This window comes from Phasianus colchicus, chromosome 20, assembly GCF_987193195.1.
Source record: "Phasianus colchicus chromosome 20, bPhaCol1.hap1.1, whole genome shotgun sequence".
Lineage (NCBI taxonomy): Eukaryota > Metazoa > Chordata > Aves > Galliformes > Phasianidae > Phasianus > Phasianus colchicus.
In genome coordinates this window covers 5,276,272-5,300,950 of record NC_143455.1, presented here as the reverse complement: position 1 = coordinate 5,300,950, position 24,679 = coordinate 5,276,272, and the positions used below count along the sequence as shown (strand labels likewise).

General features: G+C 44.6%; 2 protein-coding genes across 8 annotated transcripts; one reads left to right on the top strand and one right to left on the bottom strand.

The window, feature by feature from the left end:
- Nucleotides 1-1,416: 1,416 nt before the first annotated feature.
- Nucleotides 1,417-9,552, bottom strand: RFNG (RFNG O-fucosylpeptide 3-beta-N-acetylglucosaminyltransferase). Its single transcript, XM_031599010.2, has 8 exons — nucleotides 8,987-9,552; nucleotides 8,169-8,217; nucleotides 7,459-7,561; nucleotides 7,001-7,154; nucleotides 5,890-5,978; nucleotides 5,638-5,803; nucleotides 4,216-4,301; nucleotides 1,417-3,999 (listed from the first exon to the last, which is right to left on the bottom strand). Exons 1-8 carry the CDS (start codon nucleotides 9,389-9,391, stop codon nucleotides 3,933-3,935), a joined length of 1,119 nt encoding a protein of 372 aa, XP_031454870.1. The 5' UTR covers nucleotides 9,392-9,552; the 3' UTR covers nucleotides 1,417-3,932.
- Nucleotides 9,553-9,679: 127 nt separating this feature from the next.
- On the top strand, nucleotides 9,680-20,376 carry GPS1 (G protein pathway suppressor 1). Of its 7 annotated transcripts, none has more exons than XM_031599028.2 (14): nucleotides 9,680-9,832; nucleotides 11,830-11,922; nucleotides 13,137-13,318; nucleotides 14,008-14,172; nucleotides 14,366-14,501; nucleotides 14,646-14,723; nucleotides 15,122-15,182; nucleotides 15,549-15,634; nucleotides 16,128-16,222; nucleotides 17,261-17,366; nucleotides 17,723-17,803; nucleotides 17,930-18,067; nucleotides 18,281-18,415; nucleotides 19,141-20,376. In XM_031599028.2, exons 1-14 carry the CDS (start codon nucleotides 9,800-9,802, stop codon nucleotides 19,213-19,215), a joined length of 1,464 nt encoding a protein of 487 aa, XP_031454888.1. In that variant the 5' UTR covers nucleotides 9,680-9,799; the 3' UTR covers nucleotides 19,216-20,376. The 7 variants fall into 7 exon arrangements, with proteins under 7 accessions (XP_031454888.1, XP_031454889.1, XP_031454894.1 ...); XM_031599029.2 differs by lacking the exon at nucleotides 9,680-9,832 and adding an exon at nucleotides 9,880-10,144; XM_031599034.2 differs by lacking the exon at nucleotides 9,680-9,832 and adding an exon at nucleotides 10,085-10,107.
- Nucleotides 20,377-24,679: the final 4,303 nt, after the last annotated feature.

Here is a 24,679-nt window from a genome sequence, read left to right as displayed (position 1 = left end):
GGGCTTGTGAGGAGCGGCTGGAGGAGCTGGGATTGTTCAGTCTGGAGGAGGCTCAGGGGAGACCTCATGGCTCTCTATAACTACTGAAGGGAGGTTGTAGGGAGCTGGGGGTCAGCCCCTTCTCTCGTGTAACAGGGATAGAACTAGAGGGAATGGCTTCGAGCTGCACCAGGGGAGATTTAGGCTGGATGTTAGGAAATGCTGCTTCTGTGAAAGGGTGGTCAGGCACTGAATGGGCTGCACAGGGAGGTGGTGGAGTCACCGACCCTGGAGGTGTTCAAGGAACATTTGGATGTTGTGTTGAGGGACAGGGTTTGGTGAGAGCTATTGGTGACAGGTGGGTGGTTGGACTGGGTGATCCTGGAGGTCTTCTCCAACCTTGGTGTTTCTGTGATTCTGTAAAGCACTACAGCAAGAGAGCTTGGAATAAAGCTTGAAAAGAGCTGTGCCCAGTCGCTCAGAACTGCTGATAAAAGCTGGGGGCTGCCCTTGTCTAACAGTCAGTACCTAAAAAACCATTTGTAAATACACAGAATCCTCTTGCCTGAGGCCAGCATAGGGCATATAGTTCCAGCCCTCTGCCAAGGGCTGTGTCTGACCTGCCCTTGAATGCCTCCAGGGATGGGGCATCCACAACTGCTCTAGGCAGCCTGTGCCCGTGCCTCACCAGTGTTAACATCTGACCTAAATCTCCTCTCTTTTACTTTAAGGCCATTCCCCCTTGTCATATTGCTATCAGACCACATAAAAAGTCCATTCCTCTCCTGCTTCTAAGCTCCCTTTACATACTGGAAGATCACAATAAGATCTCCCCCCAGCCTTCTCTTCTCCAAGCTAAACAAGCCCAGTTCCCTCAACCTTTACTCACAGGAGAGGTTTTCCAGCCCCCTGATCTTAGTAGCCCTCCTCTGGACCCCTCCATCAGCTCCACATCCTGCAAGGTACAACAGAAAAGTGGTCCAGAACTTGTTAAGGAGTTAAACTCCCACACCACAGCTTACTTCCAGTGGTAGTGAACATGGCAGCTCCAGCTGCCTCCTGCTTTGCAGAGCTGACATCGTATAACAGAGCAGCAAGGCAATTATACATCCAATTAACATGCTCTAGTGATAGAAACAGAGCTCTGCTCGTAATACCCCTTTGATCCATTGCTTCCCGAGGATGCTTAAGAGCTGCTGTGGCAGAGACTGAATGGGAAAGTTCTGACATAGAGCTGGTTAAAATACTTAAATAATTAGCTGCAAGGATTCTTCTCACCCATATTTCTGCCTCTGCACATCCAAGTCATCTAATTCCCATATGCTTTTTGTCCCTATGGCAGCACAAAGCTGACAGGAGACTAGTTTTCTGGATTACAGGGTGTAGTGGTTCATTTTTGGTGAAGAGAATGCATTAAAAGACAAGACAAAACACACCTTTTGACATTCTTAAATATTTACTTCATAGAATCATTTTACGTATGAGACAGTAGTTTAAGAAGCTGCATCCCAGTATATCTACAGAGCCTACTGTATTGTGAACAAGAGAAACCTTACAAGAAGCTTGAACACAAACAATCCTGCATTGTCATACAGAAGAATGCAGTCCTTTTTCAGCTCCATAAGCACCCTACCAGCATTAGGCATGACAAAGAGGCAGCAAACTCCACTTAGGGTGGGAAGTGACTGCAGTATGGAACTTCTACTCAGTTTTGCTGCCATCAGTATGAAGTGTTGTCATTTTTGAACTGCAGTTTATCACATAATCACTACCCAGCTTGTGCTGTCTGTAGTATCTGACAGGAGGCTACTCTTAGTAGGAGAGGAAGAAAAGCTCCAGCAGAATTCAGAGATAACTTAGGATGACACCTCACCAAGTGCTTATGCAGCTTCACAACTTTTTGCTACGAGGAAGTTGAAAACAAGAACCCATCAAATGTTTTTTTAAAAAAGTGTTTATATAGATACCAGTAATCTCCAGAGCTATTAATGACATATCATTGAACCACAGGACATCTCAGTTCTAGTGAGCAGAACACCTAATGGAGAGGTAGAACATCCCACAACCTACCTGCCACAAGTCCTCCATGCTCTGTAACAGGCTGTCAGTATTACAGACATTTCTGTTTTGAAACAGGCACTGTGCTAGCTGGACTTCGATCCAATTGCCTGCAGCTCTCTTATTCCTGTGCCTCATGGTCAAAGCACTGCCTTAGCAGATAAAGGGAAAGAAATTTAAGAACAAGCTGCTGGACTGTAGCAAGTAGTCAGCTCGTTTGCTCCTCTGTAAAATTAAATAAAATCATGCAAAGAGGACAATGTATCCAGTTGTTGAAAGGTTTGCTTTAAAAACAGAAAGCATAGAATATTATATTACAGGAGGCTGACACCTACACTACATTTCATACTTGAATACGCTGCAGGTGTTTGCCTACATGATACCACTTTTCAAATGGGAAGAAGTTAAGCAACTAGCTGAAATACACAGCTCAGCACAGCTGATAGAAATCTGAAACTTGCTAGGTCCGAATTCTAGCCATTAGTCATAGTTTCAGGTTATACAACATCATGCTATTATTCTCCACTTAATTCAGCCTCTAGCACTAAGCCTGCAAGTATTTTCTGAAGAGTTTGAAAGTACTCAGTGGTTTTACAAAATCATTTTTATGCTGTTCTTCAGGTATAGACTGCATAAAGGCAAAATTGGGATTAACAAAACTAAACGTATGGAGTTTCAATTCTTCCACTTTCAAAACTAAGCTTATTTAATTTATAGTGCAGCAGCAGGTGATACTGCTACAGCATTGGACTCTTGCTTTTCTATCAGCATACAGTTTCCTTTTACCAAGTGCCAGAATTACTTACTGAAACATTAAGATGTAGAGTAAAAATAAACACTTGTCTTAAAAGGTTACCTCAAGAAGCTGAAGTGGGGTAACCACAAACACACCATTAAAAGACCTCAAAATGATATCATCAAAAACCTTCTCGGCGCTACAGCTATCTAGCATCCTCCTCCCTCACAGGCAGTAAAGGATACAGCACAACTTCAAAAACTGGCTGATGAAACACCCTATGGGCGTGCTCTAGCTCATCTAACCTGCTGAGGGCAAAGGAGGAGAAACAGTTACCAACTAGTCTGGCAAATACTTCTTCAGTATCAAATACCAAGGGAATAGTCTTGGACCTAGCAGACCACCATCATATTCAACAGCCACTGCCATTCAGTGGTAAGAATGCCAAGTCTGACAATCACCTCCATGGGAGGTACACTAAGACTGCTGGGAAGAACGTGCACTGTAAGCAACTCTTATGCAGTCCTGAGTCAGTTTACCCTTACACAGGGTTTTTCCCATGACAAAGGCTTTCACCCTTGTCCATCCTAGAATTCCTGGACTTCTGGTGTTTACAAACAGACAGTGTTTCAGCTCACAGGAGGAGGAGGTATAATATGGCAGGCCGCAGAAGTTCTTAAGTCGTGTTCACAAAAAAGACAAGCAAAAACTTCATTCCCCCCCATCACCATGGGGACTGCAGTCTGCTTAAACATTCCAGCTTCAAGACAACGGCCTCTGAAAGCTGCTAACTGTAGTAAGAATGCTATCATTCTAAGTACTGCATTTGCCTAGGACGTATCTGAGCACAGACTGACATGATAGACAGGGCTCATGTGACATCAGATGAAACCATAAAGTGACTTGTACAGCTATGACTGGAGCCATCATATGAAGAGCCACTGGACCAAAGAACAAAAAATAGATCTTCTTTGGAATGTCCCAAGCTGCAGCTGAATAAATGCCTTCTTGCCATAATTACCCAGTCAGTCTTGCTTCTGTACAAAGTCTACCTCCTTCATAGATATGTCTGTTTGTGTCCCAGAAGAAAAAATAGCTCATCACAACTCCTGTTTTATGCAAAGTAGGTAGGATAAAGGTGTCAATGACTGGTCAAAAGTTATGACATCTTCTTATTGGGGCACCAAATAGTGTCAGGATAGAGAAGACAGTGGACAGATTTAAATCTGTGAAGGGAAAAAATAAAAGTGAGACTGAAATTCTCCAGACCAGGAACATGCTAGTAGTGAATGTGCAGCAGCCTAATACAGCAGAGAAGGTGGCTCTACCCACTGTGATAAGATCTGGCATGAGAAAAATAATCCCATAAGTGAGTTTGATCATCTTGCAGTTGAAAAACATAAACAAGACAGGGAGATCTTGTCTTGAAAGTGGACACTTACCTGGTTGGGTCTTGCTGAAGTCCAAACACTCCTCCCACACTCACAACATTGTGTTTGTTCTCGGGGTCCCCATAACTTAGAGTTACCTGGAAAAGCAAATAAAAACTCAAACTGATACTACTACAGAAAAACAGAATAGGGATAGCATGATTATTAATGAGGTACAAAGAGACACTCCAAAGGTCCTGATTTGAGTGGTGGGTTACATCTGAGAAACGATGGTCAGCTTTGACACTAGCAACATTGGCACTGGATGGTAGCTATCAAGTGATCACTGCTCATCAAAAGGCAAGCAGGGAAAATAAATGAAGGAGCTAACATTTCACTGCCTTCATAGACCAGATGAGTTACAACCCAGTTCTGTAAGGGCACCAATCCTGCTAATGTCTCTACCTTTACTAAATAGCATCTGTTCTTCCTCAAGCACAATCTGAAGTTTGCAGTAGCAGTGTCTTAGCAAAAAGGGAAAAGAGAAGCATTTAGATGTTAAATGGCATGCAAAGGACTGCTGTCAGCCAAACTTGGCAACAAAGTTTTGACCCCTGGAATTTCAATTCATTGCTACTCCTGCATGCAAGCACTGTATTTAGAAATCTGCAGGTACAAGAAGGCTATCTTTGTCAAACTGCAGACCTGCATTTTGAGCAAGCTATCAGCCTCAGGAAAACCTTGATGACCAAAAAGAGGTCAGATTCAGCCCACACTTAAGGTCCTTCATATGAAGGAGGTTACACCATGTCCCAAATGTACATCTGCACTGCCTAATAATATTGCCAAGAAAACACAAGCAAGCATTTTATAGGAGCAAAACTACACTTTTGTTTGTTCATAGCTGTCAATTGGTAAGAGAGACACAAAGCACCAGGATAGCCTCATAGCTCCATCTACTGCTGCTATCCCAGTAATTTAAGAAATGAAACAAACAAACCTGGGTCTGATTTATCCCGATTAATTTCTTGAGATTCAGGCAAGTCAGTCTTAAAAATGATCAGACATTTAGTTATGTCTTAGCTACTGAAGAAATACTTGCTATAGCTCTGATTCTTGTATTGTTCAGCAGCATGAATGAAGACAGAATTATTTGTTAGCAATACTTTCTCATACAGCAGGTCCACTAAATGTTGCCTTCTTCTGCAACTGCTGCTACTGTGTCTATTGGAAACTCAAATGGACAACATGGAGAACATAATATTTAGATGTAGTAGTGTAAAAAAACATATCCCTGAAAGAGAGGACATCTATAATGACCAAACTGTCCAGGGAGGAAGTATGCTTTGTACCTAAATGAAGGAATTTAACAGGATACAGCTGTCTGCTCTGTAGACATCATTCTCTGCCAACACGTACTAAGTTGATTCACAGGCTGCTTTCTGATCAGTCTGAGGTGTGATTACAGGAACAGGACATGAGGCTTAGTCCTACCTGTTGCAGCACAGACTCGCCTTGTAGTCTCTGCAGATTTTCCAGGTGGGAATGGAACAATGGGCTGTGCAGCAGCTTTACTTCAAGCAGCCCTTCAATGATGTAGCCAATCGTGCAGTCATCAGGAAGACGCACTCTTTCTGCAGTACTGATGAAGTTACCCAGGCTGTGAGAGCACAGGAGACAAGATCAAACACACTTTAAAGTTTACCAAACACATATTAATGGAGCTCAGCTAGGAGGAGTGTTTACCTGGCCCAGGGACTCATCTTCAGAGCAAGACCTCTGCTGATACAGAATCCTGCTCCACCTGTGGCAAACCAGAATTTCACGCTTGTCTTCTGAAGAAGCAACAAGGAAAAAACACAAAAAAAACACACACTAGTTACTGATAATCAGCTTTGCTCTGTTTGGCTGGTCAAGGAGAACTTGAGGCTCCACTAGATATCAGACTGCACTTGAGTCAGAACAATACTAATTCTGCTTTTGCAGGCTGCTGAAAGCCTGATTAGCTGTTTTCTCTAATTAAATTCCACCTTGAAAATGACAGCAGGCATACCATCAGGTTTACACAACTGATAGAGCACATGTGAAGTGGGAAACTACAGTGCCACTTCTAACAAATTCCAGATGTCCCCTGATGATTCTAGCCAAAGACCACAGTCAGTTCAATCTTCCTGAGGAAATCACAGCTGTTCTGCTGGATGCTTGGCTCCAGGGAGACTGCTATGTTATGCAGTTTTTCCTAACAAGGTGCTTTATAACTGACTTTCTGGCTAGTGAATTGATTTATTTTCAGGCCTGTTAGCAGAGAGGACCTCCGAAAACTTGTATTTCAGCTCATGAACCTTGTAACTGAGACACGTTTGCTTCTATGTCCTGGAAACATAGTAACCAAGCAGTGCTGGAAGTGCTAGGCCTTCAATACCCAGAGAATCTATCACCCATCTGAGGTTGGCTCAAGCTGGTAACAGTGGGATACTGCTCTCAACAGCCCCACCCTTCAAAAATAAAACAGAACCATAACACCACCACCACAACAAAGCAACAAGTATCAGCCCCCAAAAACAATTAAAAGGAAGAGTCAAGGTGGAGAGGAGGCCCTACTCACCTCAGTGTGAGGGAGATCACCAACATAAGTGAGCAAAGGAAGAGAAGCAGACATCCACCCAGGAGACAACTCTATTGTACATAAGCACGTGAGGTCAGATCAAAGGTACATTTAACCTGGCACTCTGTCTCTGACAACGGCCATTACTTGCACATTAAGTCATTTATTTTTATGGTGGACCTATCAATTCTCACGGTTTTAAAAATCTAAAAGGCTCAGGATGATTCTCAGCCTAACTGTAAAGCTGCTTACTGATCCATCGCTTTGGACGTGGTCAGCTGCTTCAATGGGATGGTCCAGACTCGGTCGCCCCACATAGACATCCTGGCTAGGTGAGAAGGCAGATAAGAGACGCAAGAGAGTCCGTGGATTCACATAGTTGTCATCATCCACATGGCAAAACCACCTTCAAATAAACAAAAACAGCAACAAAGTTACTGCAGAGCTGACAAAGAAATGAGTTACAGTTTTACAGCCGAGTTGTGGGCTTTCAAGCTTAGAAGAAATAGCATATCCTATTATCCCAAAAAACACAACCTGAAAGCTGAAACCACCCATAGATCCTAAATCTGCAGAGATGCTGAAGCCTTGCTAGGTTTCAGATGATCCTTGTTTATAAGCACTGCTTCCTGCTGTACTTTCTTCCTTATGCTCATCACTCTGATTTAGCTAACACAGCTGAAAGAAACAAAGTCAACCACAACACCTACTTTTGTCCAGATTCTAGGAATTTATCATATTCCACAGACATCTTGCAGCACAGAGCTTGCCGGGTGTGGACAGCAGAACAGTTGGTGTTGATCATATGATCCCCTATGGAGGGGAAAAAGAAAAAAAAAAAAAAAATCAGCCCCATCAAGTTTGGGAAGAATGAATGGTCCAAAAAAGACCAAGTATACATTTGGCACTATTACAGTTTACTGAAACTGCATACTGTGTACACATGGAGAGTAAATGATAGGACAAGCAGAGCTCACAGGCTGTGCATATGGAATAAAGTTGTCAAGTATATAAAAATCACAGAATTGAGGGGGTGGAAGGGAGATCGTCTAGAACCAGCAGGTTCTCTAAAATAGGCTGCAGAGGAAAACATCCAGGTGAGTTCTGAATTTCTTCAGATATGTGGTTAGATGGCAGGGTGTATAAACATGGCTATGAGACTGTATGCAAAGGAAGCACCTAATATAGCTTTGGACCAGAGAGACTGAAGCTTACTAACAGGAAGGAAGCATATGCAAAGGTGAACAAAGTATTCAGGAATCTCCAAGCCTTTTGTCCAGGTGGTAAGTAGGCACAGCATTTTCTGTTATCTTAACTTCCCTAATTGCTTGTACAGCATGAAAATAAGGACTTCTAGGGAAAGTATGACCAATACAAAACTCAGTTATAAGACAGCACCCTTCTGTGCCACACAGCTCACCTGCTTTCAGGCGCAGCTCTCGATCCTCCCAGTCTGTGAATATGAATGTCTGCAGAAGGCAAAAATGGGTTAGGAGAAAAACGTGTCCATAATTAAGGACTTCCAAAACCAGCATCTTCTTTGCTCAATTACCTGTCAGAACACTATTTTGTCTTATGGATTTATTTCATGTTTGCTATTGTAGGGGAAACCCCAGCACCTTCAGCTCTTTTCTTACTGGAGAAGTTCCTAAACTGCAAACTAGAAGAAACTATTTCTGAAAAACACCTGAAACACTGGTCTCCTTATCCCAGGGTACAGATAAAGTGTTTCCAAAATGAATGACCATCTTATTTGAGAATATTTTCCTCTGCAACTTCACCTCCTCTGTGTGGCTGGGAGCCATCCACAACTCTTAAGCAAGCTAAAAGGAAAAGAATGAAAGTCAGAATAGAAACTCTTGGACAGTAACCCTGCCCTGAACCAACTGCTGGGCAAAACTCCATTAAGATGCTAGAATGTAATGAAATCCTTCAGCAAGGGAACAGGTTCTGTGTCAGCCTCTATAAAACCCTCAATTACTGAATGACTTCACCCCAAACACTGGCATCTAAACCAACATCAGCACCAAAGATCTCACGCTACCACACAGCGCTTTTCCCAGTCCTCAAAACACGGTTTCTGCGTGGACTCAGGTAGTGAGAAAGCAGCCTCGCTGAGAACGACCTCAACAATACGTTCTGACGAAGCCGTCAGGCCTGTTTTCCAAAGCCTCACAGACTGAGCTGCATCCAGGCCCAGCGTGGATCAGCCGCCGTGAATCTCTGCCCGTCACTCACCTGCCCTCGTGCTCGGGAGATCCAGGTTTGGAACAGCAGCTCCAGCCGGGTCTTGTGATACTTCCTCGTCGTTTTCACCGCAATAAAAATGTCCTTCAGCTCCAGGCTCTCCCTGCCCGAGCCGCCGGGCGGCCCCAGGCGGACCCTCCTCGCAGGCCACGGGCTGCCGCCGACGCCCCGGCCGCCCCCGACGGCCCCCGAGCCGCCGCCTCGCTCCCCGGGCGCGCCGCTCCCCGCGGGCCGCGCCTCCCGCTTCGGGACGGCTCTGCTGGGCCCGGCGGGCGGCGGGCGGCGGCGGGGCGCGGCGGGGGGCTGCCCGCGGGGCAGCAGCAGGAGGAGGACGGCGGCGGCGGTGACGGACAGCAGGAAGCAGGCTCTGCGGAGCCCCAGGCAGGAGCCGCTCATGTTGCGGCCCCGCCGCCGCCCGCCCGCCTCATGGCCACCGGGAGTCCCGCGGCCGGTTTCCCCCGCGGCCTCCACCGGACGGCTCCGGGACGCGGCGGAGCCCACGGAGGGCAGCGCCCGGGCGCTCCGGGCCGAGCCGCTAGCGCGAGAAGCCGCCCCGGCGCCGGGCCGGGCCGGACGGAGGGGTCTAGCGAGTGCCGCCGGTCCCCGCGGGCGGCGGGAGCCCTGCGAGGCCCCGGCCCGTCCGCGCCGCCGCCCGGTGCCAGCGGGGAGGAGCGGCGGGCCGCGGCCCCTTTAAGGGCTTCACCTGTCGGATGCGGTCTGGCCGCGCCGCGCGACCCGGAAGTGAAAGCCGCGCTGGCAGTGGGGGCGGGGCGCTCGGCCGGAAGTGGCGGTCGCGAGGGAAGGATGCCGCTGCCCGTCCAGGTCTTTAACCTGCAGGTGCGAGGCGGCCCTTTCCCGCCGCTCCCGGTGTCGCCGTTCCGTTGCGGCCGCGTTCGGTGTCGTTTCTGCGCGGCGTTCGACGGCCGGTTCCGTTCCCGTCTCTCCGCGGCCTCCGTGCGGAGCGCCGCGGCCTTTCCCGTCGGCCCAGCGCCGCGGTTCCGTCGCGCTCCCGGGCGGCTCCGCTCTCGCGGTCGGGGCGTTGCAGCCGCCCGTCGTTTCGCTGAGATCCGCCCGCGTCGCGTGGAGCGGCTCCAACCGAGCGGCCGTCGGCGGTTTGTGGCGTCGTAGGCGGGGCCGGGCGGGCAGAAGGTGCCGTAGAACCGCGGGCGGAGTGGAGCGGAGGGCGCTGCGGGACGCGGGTGAACCCGAAGGGACTCGGCGCCCTTCTGTGTCCGCACCGCGAGTCGCCCGGCTTCCATCCTTTAACGGGCACGGAGAGGTCGGGGCGGCTCCTTCGGTACCTCCGGTAGTGCCTTCCTCCAGGTGCTGCGGGAGGCTGCGCCCCGCTCGCTGTGTTACGAGGTTCCTGCTGGAACCACGGCGCTCCCGTGGGCTCAGAATCGTGGCGAGAGAGCACCTTTTTTTAATTTAAATTGTGCGATTTCTTAAATAAGCCTCCTCTCTTCCTTTCAGAATGAGGGATTAGCTTGAAAACGTCTGAGTTTGTGTGTCTGAGTGGGGCTTGTGGCCTCTTTGTGTTTTTCTGTGCCTGGGAGTTTAGGGAGGAAGGCAGAGTGCTGACCTGCCAGCTTAGTGAGGTTAAGCTCATTGCTATGAGAGTGGTGAGGTGCTGGAACAGCTGCCCAGAGAGGCTGTGGCCCCGTCCATCCCTGGAGGTGTTCAAGGCCAGGTTGGATGGGGCCCTGGGCAGCCTGGGCTGGTATGAAATGTGGAGGTTGGTGGCCCTGTATGTGGGGTGGAGCTTCATCATCCTTGAGGTTCCTTCCAACCAAACCATTCTGTGATTCTGTATAAATCTTTGGGTTTCTCCAGCTGCAGTTATTGGTAGTTTCCATAATAGTGATCCCTAAGGTGTTGGGGTCAGATTTTTGCTATGCCAGGCAAACGCAGTGTGAAAAAAGCAACTTGACTGTTATAAGAAAAAAAAGATGGATGCAAATGGAAAAAAAATAATGGTCTCAGCACAGTGACTTAACTGGCTTTATGCACCGTTTTTTCTGAGTTGCTGATCTGAACAATCAGACTTTCCTTTGGGTTCCCCTTCTCTTTCTTTCAAGGAGAAAATAGCAAACTAGGAAGCAAACTCATCTAAACTTCATTTATTTTTGCTTCAGGGTTTGGGAGGTTTTTCATCAGTGCTGAGATATGTGCATGTTTGCTACTTACCAGCCTCTGAGCTGTGCTGCTCTTCTGCACTCTAACAGCAGCAGGATAGTTCAAGAGATGGCAGATTTTCACAGTGCAGATTTATTTTTCCAGTGTCTCCACTGTATTCTTCATGTTTCCTTAGACTTTATAATGTGTAACAGTTGTCTTCTCTTCCTCCCCCACCTCAGAGTTTTACTTCTAAGCATTAAAGCAGCTTTCAAGGGGTCTGGTGAGCTTTTGTGGGTACTCTTCTTTACTGTTTTGGAGCTTCATGAGCTGAGTGTTAATGCCTGCTCTTGCACAAGGCAGAGAAATGCAGTGTAATGTGGAATTTAGCATGCATCCCTGAGGTGCTTTGTAGAATCAGATTTATTGATTGCTTCAGCTTGTATTTTGATGATCTACCAAACTGAGTCAAATGCTCTGTGTCAATGGTGAGCATTAGTGTGGCTTATTTAGGAAAAGTTTCATTCTGAGCAATGGTGTTGGTAGAGAAAAATCCTAAACCTTTCTAAGAACTGAGGTGGTGGGGTTTGTTGTTTTTTTCTTCTTCTTTCCATGACTAAAATTTGGTTTGTATTTCACTGAGTCTTTAATACACCCAGTCACAGCTTATTACATTTGAGCAGGAAACAACCAGGTCTGACCACGTTTTGCTGTTCCAGGGTGCAGTGGAGCCCATGCAGATCGATGTGGATCCTCAAGAAGACCAACAAAATGCACCTGATATCAACTATGTGGTGGAAAACCCCACTCTGGTACGTGCTGGTTGTGGGTTGAAGGACTGTATTTCTGATGTAGCTTCTTCCTTTCAGTTTTCTGAGAAACTTCACTTCTCCTCTTATCAAATTGTTATTCAGAGATGAATGCATTTTCTTTATGCATGGTAAGGATAATGATGAGCCCCTCTGTGATTTCCTTCATGTGATCATTCACTCTTTGCTGCACAGACATCTCTCTTTTTCTTCTATTTTTTTGGTCAATGTGTGGCCTGGCACCTTGTTTGATTTCTGGCCTTTCAGTTCAGTTCTGAAGCTAAAGAGATGGAGTGATTGTGTTGCAACCTTCTTGCCTTTCTTACTGCTGCAACATCTAAGCGTTCCACAAAACTTAGTGGTTTTATTTTCACCATAACTGCGTGATGTGAAAAACCATAATTCCCTTCTGATGCTCAAATAACTGAGTAGTGAAGTGAAATTACTGCATGGTTACAGCAATGCTATGCAGCCTCACACATGAATGTGTGGAAGAAAGAATGTTCCTGCCTTTGTATTTTTGGATTCTTCATCTGATAAAGCAGGAATTCTAAAGCCAGATTTGCTGTGTGTGCAGTCCTTGTTTCAGTCTCAGAGCAAGACAGTTCTTGGCACTGAATCGAGCAAGAATCATGTTAGGAAAGTGGTACCCTAACATCAGTAGCACATCAGGCACATGGGGATGCCTAAATGGACATGATATGGAATGTAAATTAAGTGTGGACAGGCAACCTGAGCTCTGGGCTGGGCTTAAGAATTGTTACATGTTCAGGATTTAAACCTCAGTTCCTTCCTCAGGAGTAAGAGGTCCTTATAGTTCTCAAAGGAGATAAGAGCAAAAGAATGCAAATTGTCATTTGGAAGTGATTTTTTTCTTTTTTAAAGGAAGAACTGTGTCTGATTTAGGGAAATTCAGTTCAAATGATGACATTTTGACAAAATTATTAACAGGTTAGATTATTAACCGAGCAGCTTTGATTAGCAGTAGCACTACAGAAAAAAAAGAAATTAATTTCCTCTGAATTTGCAGTACATTACAATTGACTTACACTTGAAGAAAGGAGAAACAGAATAACGTTACCTGACTTCTTCTATCTCTGAGTCACGTTGGTCTCCCTGTAGGAGCCAAGACTGCAGGAAATCCTGTGTGGGTCATGTTGTAGTGTCTTAATTCAGTGTTGCCATCTTTACCTTCTAAGCCTGAGCTCTGTCTGCAGGACTTGGAGCAATATGCATCCAGTTACAGCGGTCTGATGCGGATTGAGCGGCTGCAGTTTATTGCTGACCACTGCCCACAGCTGCGGGTGGAAGCTCTCAAGATGGCTCTGTCATTTGTCCAGAGAACTTTCAATGTTGATGTGTATGAAGAAATCCACAGGAAGCTGTCTGAGGCCACCAGGTACTGAGAGCACGGCAGACCTGTGGAGCTCTTTCTCTGAAGACAGGTGTTTAATTGTGGAGAACTTGTAATGCCAAAACGTTCCTTAGACATCTTATCTCATTCTGAAGTCATAGTGTTTTAAAGGGCTACAGGTAGATATGGAGAAAAGTTTAATCGTTGCAACTGCTTCAGGTATTAATGAGCACTTCCTAGGCAAATTATGGAATTGAAGGTTATTCTAGATCATAGAATCACTGAATGGCCTGGGTTGAAAAGGACCACAATGATCAGCCAGTTCCAACCCCCTGCTATGTGCAGGTCACCAACCACCAGCCCAGGCTGCCCAGAGCCACATCCAGCCTGGCCTTGAATACCTTTGGGGATGGGGCATCCACAACCTCCTTGAGCAACCTGTTCCAGTGCCTCACTGCCTTCTGTGTGGAAAAACTTCCTCCTAATATCCAACCTAAACCTCCCCTGTCTCAGTCTAAAACCACAGATGCTCTTGTATTAATGAATTAAAACCTCATCTAAATATTTTCTTCTCTCTCTTTCTTTCTGTTTCTTTCGTTCCCTACTGCCTTTGTTTTCTCTTTGCTCTGTTTGGTGCATGTGGTGGTACTGTTCTTAAGGAAACAGTGGTAGGTACTTTTCAGATATTTGTTCAGAAAAGTTTGCAGGGCATTAATCAGATCAAACTCTTTCAGAGAGCTGCAGAATACACCTGATGCTGTCCCTGATAGTGGAATTGAACCTCCTCCTCTTGACACAGCTTGGGTTGAAGCTACACGCAAAAAAGCTCTTCTTAAACTGGAGAAACTTGACACAGATCTGAAAAATTACAAAGGGAACTCCATCAAAGAGAGTATCAGGTGAGATGCAGAAGGCTCTGCTGGAGCAAGGAAGAGCATTTTGCTCCTCCAGGCACCTAACACGGAATGTCAGCTGCATTCAGTGCCTTAGGTCAGCGTGCTGAGTTACTTGTTCAGAACAAACTCAGTATCCCTTTTTCCCCTGCTCTTTCTAAGCACGCAGTTCATTACTATTTTAATTCCTGTGCTCCAGGAGAGGCCATGATGACTTAGGTGATCATTACCTTGACTGTGGGGACCTCAGCAACGCTCTCAAGTGTTACTCACGAGCCCGGGATTACTGCACCAGTGCTAAGCATGTGATCAACATGTGTCTCAATGTCATCAAGGTAGGAAGGCCTGCAGAGAGTGGTATGTGGAGTCCTGATATCTGCTATGGAGCCCACCTGCACCTTTCATGTCCACAGTTATCTTATTTGTTGATAAACACCATTTATTCATGCCTATTCTATGCTGTTCCTGGCTCTCTGCAGGTCAGTGTCTACCTCCAAAACTGGTCTCATGTTCTGAGCTATGTAAGCAAGGCTGAGTCTACGCCAGAAATTGCAGAAGTAAGGTCCTGCTTTTTAATTTGCATGAATTTTCCCTTTGTTTTCAGTCTCCAAAGTTTGTAAAATAGGTTATTCAATTTCCCCTTTTACCAATTGTTCCCTCTAAGACTTCCTTCATTTTACAGTCTATTCTTCCTCTAATCCAGTCACTATTCTATACTGTTCCTTTCGAGATTCATTGTTAATTATCTGCCATGATATTCATGAAGGAAATCTTGCTCATGGCAAAAGCAGAGAGACTTCTTGTCCTCAGTTTGTTCCATGTTTCCTGAGGTTGATAGGTGAAGTTATCTTGCAGTTGAGATCTGCAAGTCAGTTACTAGGGTGAAATATCTCAAGGATATAATCAAAATGGTTTTCAAGCTGCTTGTTCACTACTGCTTTTTCTCATCCTGTAGCAAAGAGGAGAAAGAGACAGCCAGACACAAGCAATTCTCACTAAGCTGAAATGTGCAGCAGGTGAGCGAATCCTTCAGCTGCTTCTATTTTTTCTAATGCCTGGTTTTCTTCTTTTTTGTCCATAGGAATCTTAAACAACAGAATACGCTTGATTTACTTTGTTCTCTCATATCCAATAAACTTTATTTTCTCACCAGAAATGCAAAATTTAATAAAGCTTAATGAGATGGAACTCTCATTTATGTATTTTAAAGAGTGCTGGTTACTGTCTGAGAATCATGCTTCACTTCAATAGAGGAGGCATTAGCAACTCTAGGGGTGCATGTTCTGCTCCCTTTTACAGTTTTTACAATGAGAGATTTCATACTTTTTTTTCCTAACTTGCATTCCATCATAAACAGAGAATTATCTTTTCTTGATGTCCAGGCTTGGCTGAACTAGCTGCACGGAAATACAAACAGGCAGCAAAGTGCTTCTTGTTGGCATCATTTGATCACTGTGATTTCCCTGAGGTGAGGACCATGAGGAACCTGCATGGGCTTGGAGGGAATGTAATTCTTCTGAATAGTAGTTTGTAAAATTCAGGTACTGTAGTTATCCTCACAGCACTCCTGTATGGTTTGGTGGTACTGTGAACCATCTCTTACAAAAAAAAAGAAAAAAGCCTCAAAAAACCACAACTGAACAAATAAGTCTGGCCCTAAGTGCTGTGAGAGGTCTGCTTTAGGGCATGTAGTATTGTCTGTGAAATCTGTGTACCTGTCATACCTGGTCAAAAGACTGGCTGCTGGAATTGACTTCTGCTCTTAGCAGTGGACATCACAGCTCAGCTTCTGGTGAGTACCTGAGAGCATGCTGTGGTTCCACTGCGTTTGACAAAGACTGATATCATTATTGGGTAAAGAAAAGGCCTAGAGTAAGATACTTAATTTCAACCTTCTGCCATTTCATTAGTCAGTCACAGTGTTGCCATTCAGAGCGTGCTCTCTCAATCTCTCTCTCTAGCTGTTATCTCCCAGCAATGTAGCTGTGTATGGTGGTCTCTGCGCCCTCGCTACCTTTGATCGTCAGGAACTGCAGCGGAATGTTATCTCCAGCAGGTAGGTGATGTTTGTCAGGAGCCACGGGACATCCTTTGTAGGTATGGCACTTTATTTTATGGATTCTGGAAAAATTAGTAGCTCTCATGCTGGAGAGACAATAACTGAACTGTGATTTGGCTTTAGTGTTAGGTGAAGTTTCCCTGTCAAAACACAGTGGTTAATCATAGCTGGTACTCTAACAAATTTCCAACTTGTGTCAAATCCAACATCTGCACAGCCCTGCTTTCTGTCACCATTAGTGGTGCAGATCAGGTACTCGGAGTGATGGAGTCCTGTAAGAGGCAGCTGTTGGACCATTCACCTTGATATTACATCTATGCTAGTCATATAAATAGAGCTTAATGGTTGATACAACTGAAAATGTATTCTAACAATGATAGATGCGAGGTTAATAGAATTACAGGCTTTGGAAAAATAGATATTTGTGTGTTATAGATTGAATGACTGTGCTGCTGAATTCATTACAACTAAGGGTATGGAAACAATAATTTTAAGGTGATGTGGAAAAAGGGTTGTTATCCTGCCTGTTTTATTAGCTGAGTCGTAGGACGAGGTCCCAGGGATGGGATGGAGAACTGGGAGAGCACTGAGAAGCAGTGTGCATTCTGAAGGTCTCTCAGACTTAAGATAGATCGTGTTCCCAAGGCTGTTGTATATTGAGTTTGCATTGTGTGTGCTGTGTTCAGTGTAAGGCTGTGCTTTGTGGGGGATCACAAAGCTGGCTAGGACACAGTGCTGTGCACTCACAAATGAGGCCTCTGTTTTCTGGTTGTGTAGCTTGATTCTGAGTTCTCAATTTCTGCTACTTGGCTTGATAAAATTCTTCTGGTTTCTTTTACAACAGCTCTGATGTTACATCTCTGTCTTCCAGGCTCCCAGCCCTCCTGCACAGGGGCTCTCTGGTCTGTTAGGGAGTCAGTTCTTGGAATGTCCAGATGATAGTTGGGATTTGTGATCTTGCACTTTGGAGTGATGAGGTTGTGGGGTGTGAAGTGGTGGGATTCAAGCTCTGATCACTGCCATGTTTATCTGTAGTTCCTTCAAATTGTTTTTGGAGCTGGAGCCACAGGTTCGTGACATCATCTTCAAGTTTTATGAATCTAAATATGCTTCATGCCTGAAGATGCTGGATGAGATGAAGGTGAGTTGCAGGGGAGAGGTGCAAGAACAGACTCCAACAGTTTCCTTCCCCATGTCTTTTGTGAGAAACAGTAACTAAGTGTTTCCTGTTCATCTTTTCTGTGGTGTCTTCTACCTCCTGACGTGGTAGATGGAACTGGAGAGTAGTTTAGGTGCAGATGGTGAGAAGAAATTATGCAATTTTTTAAACTTTTACATTTTACACTTTAAAATGTATTAAGTTTTTTTTTGTTTTTTTTTTTTTGTTTTTTTTTTTTTGCCTTGCTGCAGTGAATATTAATATCCTTAAAAAAGAACATAGGAATAATATATTTTTTCTACACTGTGCCTGACCTTCTGATGTGTATTTTTGCACAGGACAACCTGCTGCTGGATATGTACCTTGCACCTCATGTCAGGACACTTTATACTCAAATTCGAAATCGTGCCCTGATTCAGGTAATTGTTGCTGTAATCCTAAGAGGTGGAAAAGCAGTGAGATAGCCATCTCTGTGTCACTGTTTTTCCATAGTGCTTCAGAGGATGAGGAGTCCCCTTGGTAACTGAATATTTTCTTGTTCCTAGTACTTCAGCCCCTATGTGTCAGCAGATATGCACAAGATGGCAACTGCTTTTAATACCACAGTGGCTGCTCTGGAAGATGAACTTACTCAGCTGATTTTGGAGGGACTGATCAATGCCCGAATAGACTCACACAGTAAGGTGAGTGCATCTGATTGTGGATTGAACAGCTGTCCTGAGATTGAAAAATTCTCTGTTCCTAGGATACTTTGAGATTGCATTCATCTGCTATGAATGGTGTTCTTAGTAGGGCTGGTCTCCATGATACACCAGCTTTGTTCCATAGTGCAGAAAAGGCTTTCTGCTATGGAGCCCTGTCGTAGCTCCTGCATACAATTTCTGTATTGGCTGCAGATTCTTTATGCTCGAGATGTAGACCAGCGCAGCACAACTTTTGAGAAGTCTTTACTCATGGGCAAAGAGTTCCAGCGACGTGCCAAAGCCATGATCCTGCGAGCTGCAGTGCTGCGCAACCAGATACATGTCAAGGTATGGCCATGGTGCATAGGATTCAGGGCAGTGATACAGTTAGTATTATCATTTTCCCCAGAAACTGTTGGGATTGGTACATTGAAGATTCAGCAGGGAAATGGATGAACTCTTGCCACAGGTGGACAAATGGTGATGATATCAAATATGAAATGGGAAGAGGAAACAAGAATTTCTAGCCAGTACACTAAACTACAATTCAGGATGTCCTTTGAAGTTATTGTGCTTCAGTTTGATTCCAATTCATTCTGCCCAATTCATGATACACATACCTTTTATCTTACCAAAACCAAAGAAACTTGAATCAACGTTTTTAGTAGAGGAAATAAAATAATGCATTAATTGTTTGCAGTATTCCTTCCAGGATGCAAAGAATGCCAATAGGGGGAGGATAGGACACAAAATGTATTAAATTCTGTAGTACATTCATCTCTGAGATAACCAAGTGCCAGATAAGATTCAACTTCAGCAGCCAGCAGCACCTTGTATGTAGGAAACAAAGAGTGGTTTAAAGCTTCTGGTTCCACTTGTATAGGAACTGTGAACTTGAACTGTAGAAATTGTAAACGCAAAGCTTTTGCAATTTTGTCACTATGTATGTGGGAGTGTACTCTTCTTCTGCTGTTATCCTGCTTTTTGCCACCTGTGTGTGTTTCCTTTGGTCTGTTTGGAAGGACCCTGAGGGTTATCACTAACTAGGATGTGTTTTGGTCTTTTTGTTGCAGTCTCCTCCGAGAGAAGGTAGCCAAGGGGAACTTACTCCAGCTAACAGCCAGTCCAGAATGAGCACCAACATGTGATAAACTTCATGCATTACCAAAAGAAATGGTCCCTCTGGGACTTTGTCCAGTGTCACACCCACAAACTGCTCAGCTTCACAAACTGTTCCTGCCTCCCTCACTTTGTGCTTGGATTGAGAGGGTAAGGGCTGATGATGAATAATATGAATATTCCAATAACTTCAGTTCTCCTTGAAAAGAAATTCTTTCTCAAAACGGCATCCCTGCAATGGGTCATCATTTCAGGTTTACTAGAATTCTCCCTTCTCCTTTATCAGTCACTCCATAGAGTGTTGGCAGATTATTTATACAGATGCTGATTTGAGGTTGGTTCAGCTGCTGTTAGTTTTCTTGTTTCTGAGCTGCAAAAAACAGATAGTATTAAGCTGAACAGGCAGGAGTGATCTGAGATGAATTTCACTGGTAGGAGAGTATTGCCTTGTTTCTGAGCAATGCTGTGCTTTCTCTTTATTTCAAATAAACTCTTTGAAGTGCGTTGCTCTCAATTATGGAACTGGAGTTCTGCTTGGAGATGTGATTCTTTTGAGAAACTCTTAGTGATTTTTTCTTTTTTTTTTGACATACACCTAAACATGTGGCACTGTTTCCATGCATTCAGTCTCAGGCCTTTATTTTAGGGTGTTACATGTATGTAGATCTATGTTTTTCTCTTTGGTCTCTGTTTTCAAAGACTGTTTCCTGATGTGTTTCCACTTGTGCATGACCTGGCTTTGGGATCCAACCTTATCATAGCAGTAAATCTCTTCCTTATGTAAATGCTGCTGCTGCTCTGCTCATTCTGCCATAGTGTGTGATGGTTTCCCAACACCTGCAGCAGCCACTTCTGGCAGCATAGATAAATGCCATAGAATACCATGCAAGTCCTGGAGCAGAGCTTAAAACAGTCAATCCAGGTGCTGCTCTGCAAGTGCATTTATTCCCATTTTCCTTTTATAAAGGGATTAAAGTTGGCAGCCCAAGTGTGTGTGTGTGTGTGCTTTATGTTAATGAAAGGAGACATGCACTGAATTTTCTGAAGTCATTGCAGCTTTGCATTCATTTTATCCATAAGGTAAGCTGAGAATTTGGGTCCAGCCCTGACTGGTCTGGCAACTGACTACAGATGTTATTGTTCATCTTTTTAATAATAATAATAAATGTTATTATTCCTAGTGCATTAAACAGCAGGGTTGAAAAGTTTATTTTTTGAGTGTTTGGAATTTTGTGTTAAAACTTAATTTCTAGGTATCCTGATCTCAAGCTACCAAATTTCTGCTCAGGTTGGAGGTGTTTTATAGGCTGCTGTACGTTGCCTTCTGGTCTGGTTAGAGATGCAGCTTGGATGAACTATGAAGGAAGTGCTGTTAGAGGGAACATTCTAACAACAGAAATCCTGGTCTGCACATGTGCAGCTGTAAGATTGTGACAGTGCTCTTTCTATGACTCAGGTACTGAAAGTGAAAACAGTGGTTCGTGTGATGTCTTTGGTTAATTGACTTCTGAGGTAAAGTGCTGTGCAGGAATTCTGGTGCAAAAAGGAAAGCCGTTCAGTGCTGTCAGCCTGCCTAGATGTTACTGTTTCAGGTACTTTCTTCCTGAAGTGAGCCAGTGATATCATTTCTGAGGAAAAGATCTTATGCTCTGCTCTTGGAAAAGAGGAGTTTGCAATTCAGTCAAGTGCATCACGATAGGCTGCTGCTGCTTCATCCTGTAGAGCTCCTCCTGGAGGAATCCTCCATTATAAATAGAAACCTCCTGCCTCTTCACTACGCTGTCTTGAGAGTGAGCATCCCTTTGCCAGCAGCACTGAGCCCACTAGGTGGCAGCAACAGTTTCTGACTTGCTGTGGCCCAAAGCAGTTCATAGCCAGGGCAGAGATGATGGGTTTTTTCTCTCCAGACAAAAACCCTTACAGCCTCTTTTGGACAGACAAAGCATTTAGCTGTGATTGCTTAACTCACTGGCACTGCTCAAGCTCGGTGTATGCTTTGGTGTGGAGTTGTTGGCTTGGAGTTCTTCAGCCTGTGAAAGGAGCTGCAGCAGCTCTGGGGCCTTGTAGGTGTGTCAGGGCTGTGTCACTCAGCGTGGCTGAGTGTAGCATCCTCACCTGTGAGCTGCTGTCACCCGAGAGTCTTGAGTGGATGAGAGAGAAAAGCACATAGGATAAACTTCAAAATAAACTTTAATAACAGCGACAACACCTTTGATAAAGACTTGTCACAAAAACGTAGGAAGTGCTTTTGTAGGCATTTATTTATTCATGTAAAAGACTAGAAAGTCGCAGCCAGCTTAATTTGGCAGCTGGAGGTTCTTAGGCCATCTCTCACTGACTGAAGTGAGTCAATAGGGGAGCAGTGCTCTGAAATGTTTTGGTTCCCCCTTGTGAGAGCTGTGGGTAATACAAGTAAGTATTTTTTCATTAGCTGTTAATTGAGTGTGTAGGAGAGTAAAAAAAAAATAATGATAATAACTGGTCTGTGACTGGACTATATAAAAAGTAGAGACAAAGTACTGTGTTACAAGTGGGATTTGTGCTTCAGCTGATCCTTGTTTGACTTCTGTATTCCTGTTACCTGTCTGGGGACTGGCTTGGATTGTTTTGTAGGATAACTTGATTGGCCTAAATGAATTACATAGGGAACAGAAATGGGCTAATTTGTTATATCAACCTCAGAGAGAAATGTGTGAGATCTAGAAATGTGGTACATTCCTAATACAAGGCAGTTTCTTGACAGCATCAAATAGTTCAGGCTTGGAATCTCAGTAGATGTTAAAAGCCACAAACTCAAAGGCAGCTTCATTAGCAAGAGATGGCTTGACTCAAACAAGAATTCAAGTGGCAAGACCTGAAAACCTGCCTTGGTAGGTCAGGTTTGGCAATCTGGTTGCCCTTCATCCCATAGAGATTTTCTATTGCTGCATGCACAGCTTTGAGCAGCATGCTCCATCGACCTGTGGGTTGTGCAACTGAGTTCTTTGTGTCCATAAAGTTTGTGCCCTGCAAATACATGCTGAGATTCAGGTGGTTTTTATTCCTATTTCTAATTTTTTTTGTTATCTCATGAGCTGGCTGCCAAATGAAGGCACTTGGGTTTCTTTTTGTGAGGTAAGCTACTGCTGCTCTTTCTGAGTGCCTCTGAAGACACCCTTAAACACAGGGATGCAGTCTCCTGCAAGCCCAGAGATTGAGGCTCATTTTCTCTCCATCATTCTGCATTGCAGGGCACTGCCTCCCCCTACTCCCATGAAAATGGAATAGTTCATTTCTTTTTAAAGGTTTTTGAAACAGAAACAAAATAGGACATAACCTTGCTGAGTTTGCTGGCTACAGTGTTTTTTGATTAGAGATAAGTGGAGTAATTAGTGTATTGCCTAGCCTGAAAGCAATCCCTAACAACCATGCAGGTGCAGGTGTGCTCAGCACCAGTGGCAAATGGCCCTACTTTGCTCATGTTGTAATAGTGCCTCCTGATTCACAAGTGCTGCTTGTTAAGAAATTGATCCTCTAGTCATCTTTACCTCTTTAATAAATAGAATGCAATTATAATCATCAGTAAGGTCTGTAATGTTGAAAGTTCAGGTTGTATCTTTTTCCACCATTGGGTGCACAGGGAGCTGTGTGTTGCAGGCCCTGCCTGAGCAGTGCTCCAGCCCTGCATTAGGAGCACTGTGGTCCTGTGATGTGCACTGGGATGGGAGCCAAGAAGATAAGTGTGTCTGCATTGCATGTTAAGAAAGGCTTTGCAAGAGGGGATGGGGACAAATACAGCTTAAATACTGATTCAGCACGGATGTGTTCATTTCAGACTCTGAGCTATAAAGGTGCTTTTTGAACTGGGAGCTCAGAGGCACCTCAGACCTTTCCTCACACTGGTGATGAGTTTGTGTGCTCATAAGATGTGACCTAAAACCAGACTGTCAGGTTAGGAATGGGATCCCAATTACTCATATGAGCCCCAGTTCACTCCTGCCTTACAGTGGTGAAAGTTTCTTGTGCAAAAACCTTTTCTGAGTTAGTAAATGTTCTCCAACGCAGTGTGCAGAGAGTGGTGGAGCTCTGTTATCTGTGTACAGCAGAAGAGGGAGAAAGTGAGCAGCTGGAAGATCTGTAGTTATGAACATTCAGCTCTTCACTGTAGAAGTTTTCTTAACTGTTCAGAACCCTTTATAAAATGTTATGTCTGTGCAAGGGAAGGAGTGGACTATTTCCACGGGAGGCAGGGATGTGGTTTTCAGTTCCCATCCAATAAGGCACAGAGGTATTTGTGAACTCGATTCTCATGCTTGAATTGCTGGACTGTTTGTAAATGCTGCTCCCTCCCTGTCCCAAGTTTCTGTGGCAGTTCCTGCTCACGAGCTGAGGGAGAAGAACAGCTCCCAGGTTAGTGCCTGAACTTGAATATGAGGGGTCAGAAATTAGGAAAGCTGATTCAGTTGGAAGATGCTGTTCCCAGAACATCTTGGAACATACATTTATTTCCCAACAATGACCTAATGAAATGGGAAGACCCATTAGGAGAGTTTGAGCTATTTTACTATCCACATCTGTGGAATGCCACAGCTGTGAGGCAGCATTTAATACAAGATTCTTACCCCTGTGATCCCTCTCAAGGCCTAACAGTGAGAATGAATGGCAGCAGCTCAACAGAAGACTGTCACACGCAGACAGATGTTCAGAGACAAAGCTACACATAATGGAAGATGCCCAAAGAACTGGTGTGGAAAATCTGAACATCAAATAGGAAATTTGTTATGGGGGCCTCTGCTTAGCAAGCTGGTAAGCTTTCTTTGAATTACAGCCTTGAGAAATAGGTGTACAGTTCCTGGCTAATAGCAGCAGCCAGCCAGGGTTCTGGTTTTCTTTCAGCTTATTGTTCAAGACCATATATGAACTCATAACTGTGACTGTAAATTTGCAATAGGTGTTAGGAAATACGAACTGATGATGAGTTCTGTCTTGCCAGAACACAAGGTAAGGGGTGGGGGGGGGGGGGGGGTGGTTATGCAGTGTGCACAGACACAGCTGTACTTGAACAGTTTTTGTTTGGCTTTTAAAGTTAAGAATGAGTTCTAAGTCCCCAGGGCATGCGGTCAGTTCCTAAAGGTGGTTTGTTTCTGTAATAAAAGAAAGAAATCTTCAGCACCTCTTCAAGGTTGCAGGGTGAAATTGGGTCTTCCCTCTTACCAGATGTGTAGTGGTTTGTAGCCTCTGAATCTTGTGTGCTGAGTTTCCCCTTCATTTTCCTGTAGCCTCACCCTCCCTAAAGGGAATATCTAACATTCTGACAGACAGGGGAAGAATCTCCATAATTAGGATTCTAAAACAAATGTCAGCCTAATGGAGTGTCAAGGAAAGAGTGTCTCCTTCCTGGCCTCCTTTGCCATGTTCGAAACAGCAGTTTTGATGTTGCATGACCTGTTTTACATCAGCTGTTTAGCTTTTACCTTATCATATGCAACCACTCTTTGTTACTCTACACTGTTA

Coding starts and splice junctions, on each gene's coding strand:
- RFNG (XM_031599010.2), bottom strand. CDS start 9,391: ATGAGCGGCTCCTGCCTGGGGCTCCGCAGAGCCTGCTTCCTGCTGTCC. Junction 4,302..5,637: donor GCGAGTCTGTGCTGCAACAG/GTAGGACTAAGC, acceptor TTGCTTTTCCAG/GTAACTCTAAGTTATGGGGA. Junction 4,000..4,215: donor CTTCAGCAAGACCCAACCAG/GTAAGTGTCCAC, acceptor TTCCCTTCACAG/ATTTAAATCTGTCCACTGTC.
- GPS1 (XM_031599028.2), top strand. CDS start 9,800: ATGCCGCTGCCCGTCCAGGTCTTTAACCTGCAG. Junction 13,319..14,007: donor AAGCTGTCTGAGGCCACCAG/GTACTGAGAGCA, acceptor AAACTCTTTCAG/AGAGCTGCAGAATACACCTG. Junction 17,367..17,722: donor AGATGCTGGATGAGATGAAG/GTGAGTTGCAGG, acceptor ATTTTTGCACAG/GACAACCTGCTGCTGGATAT.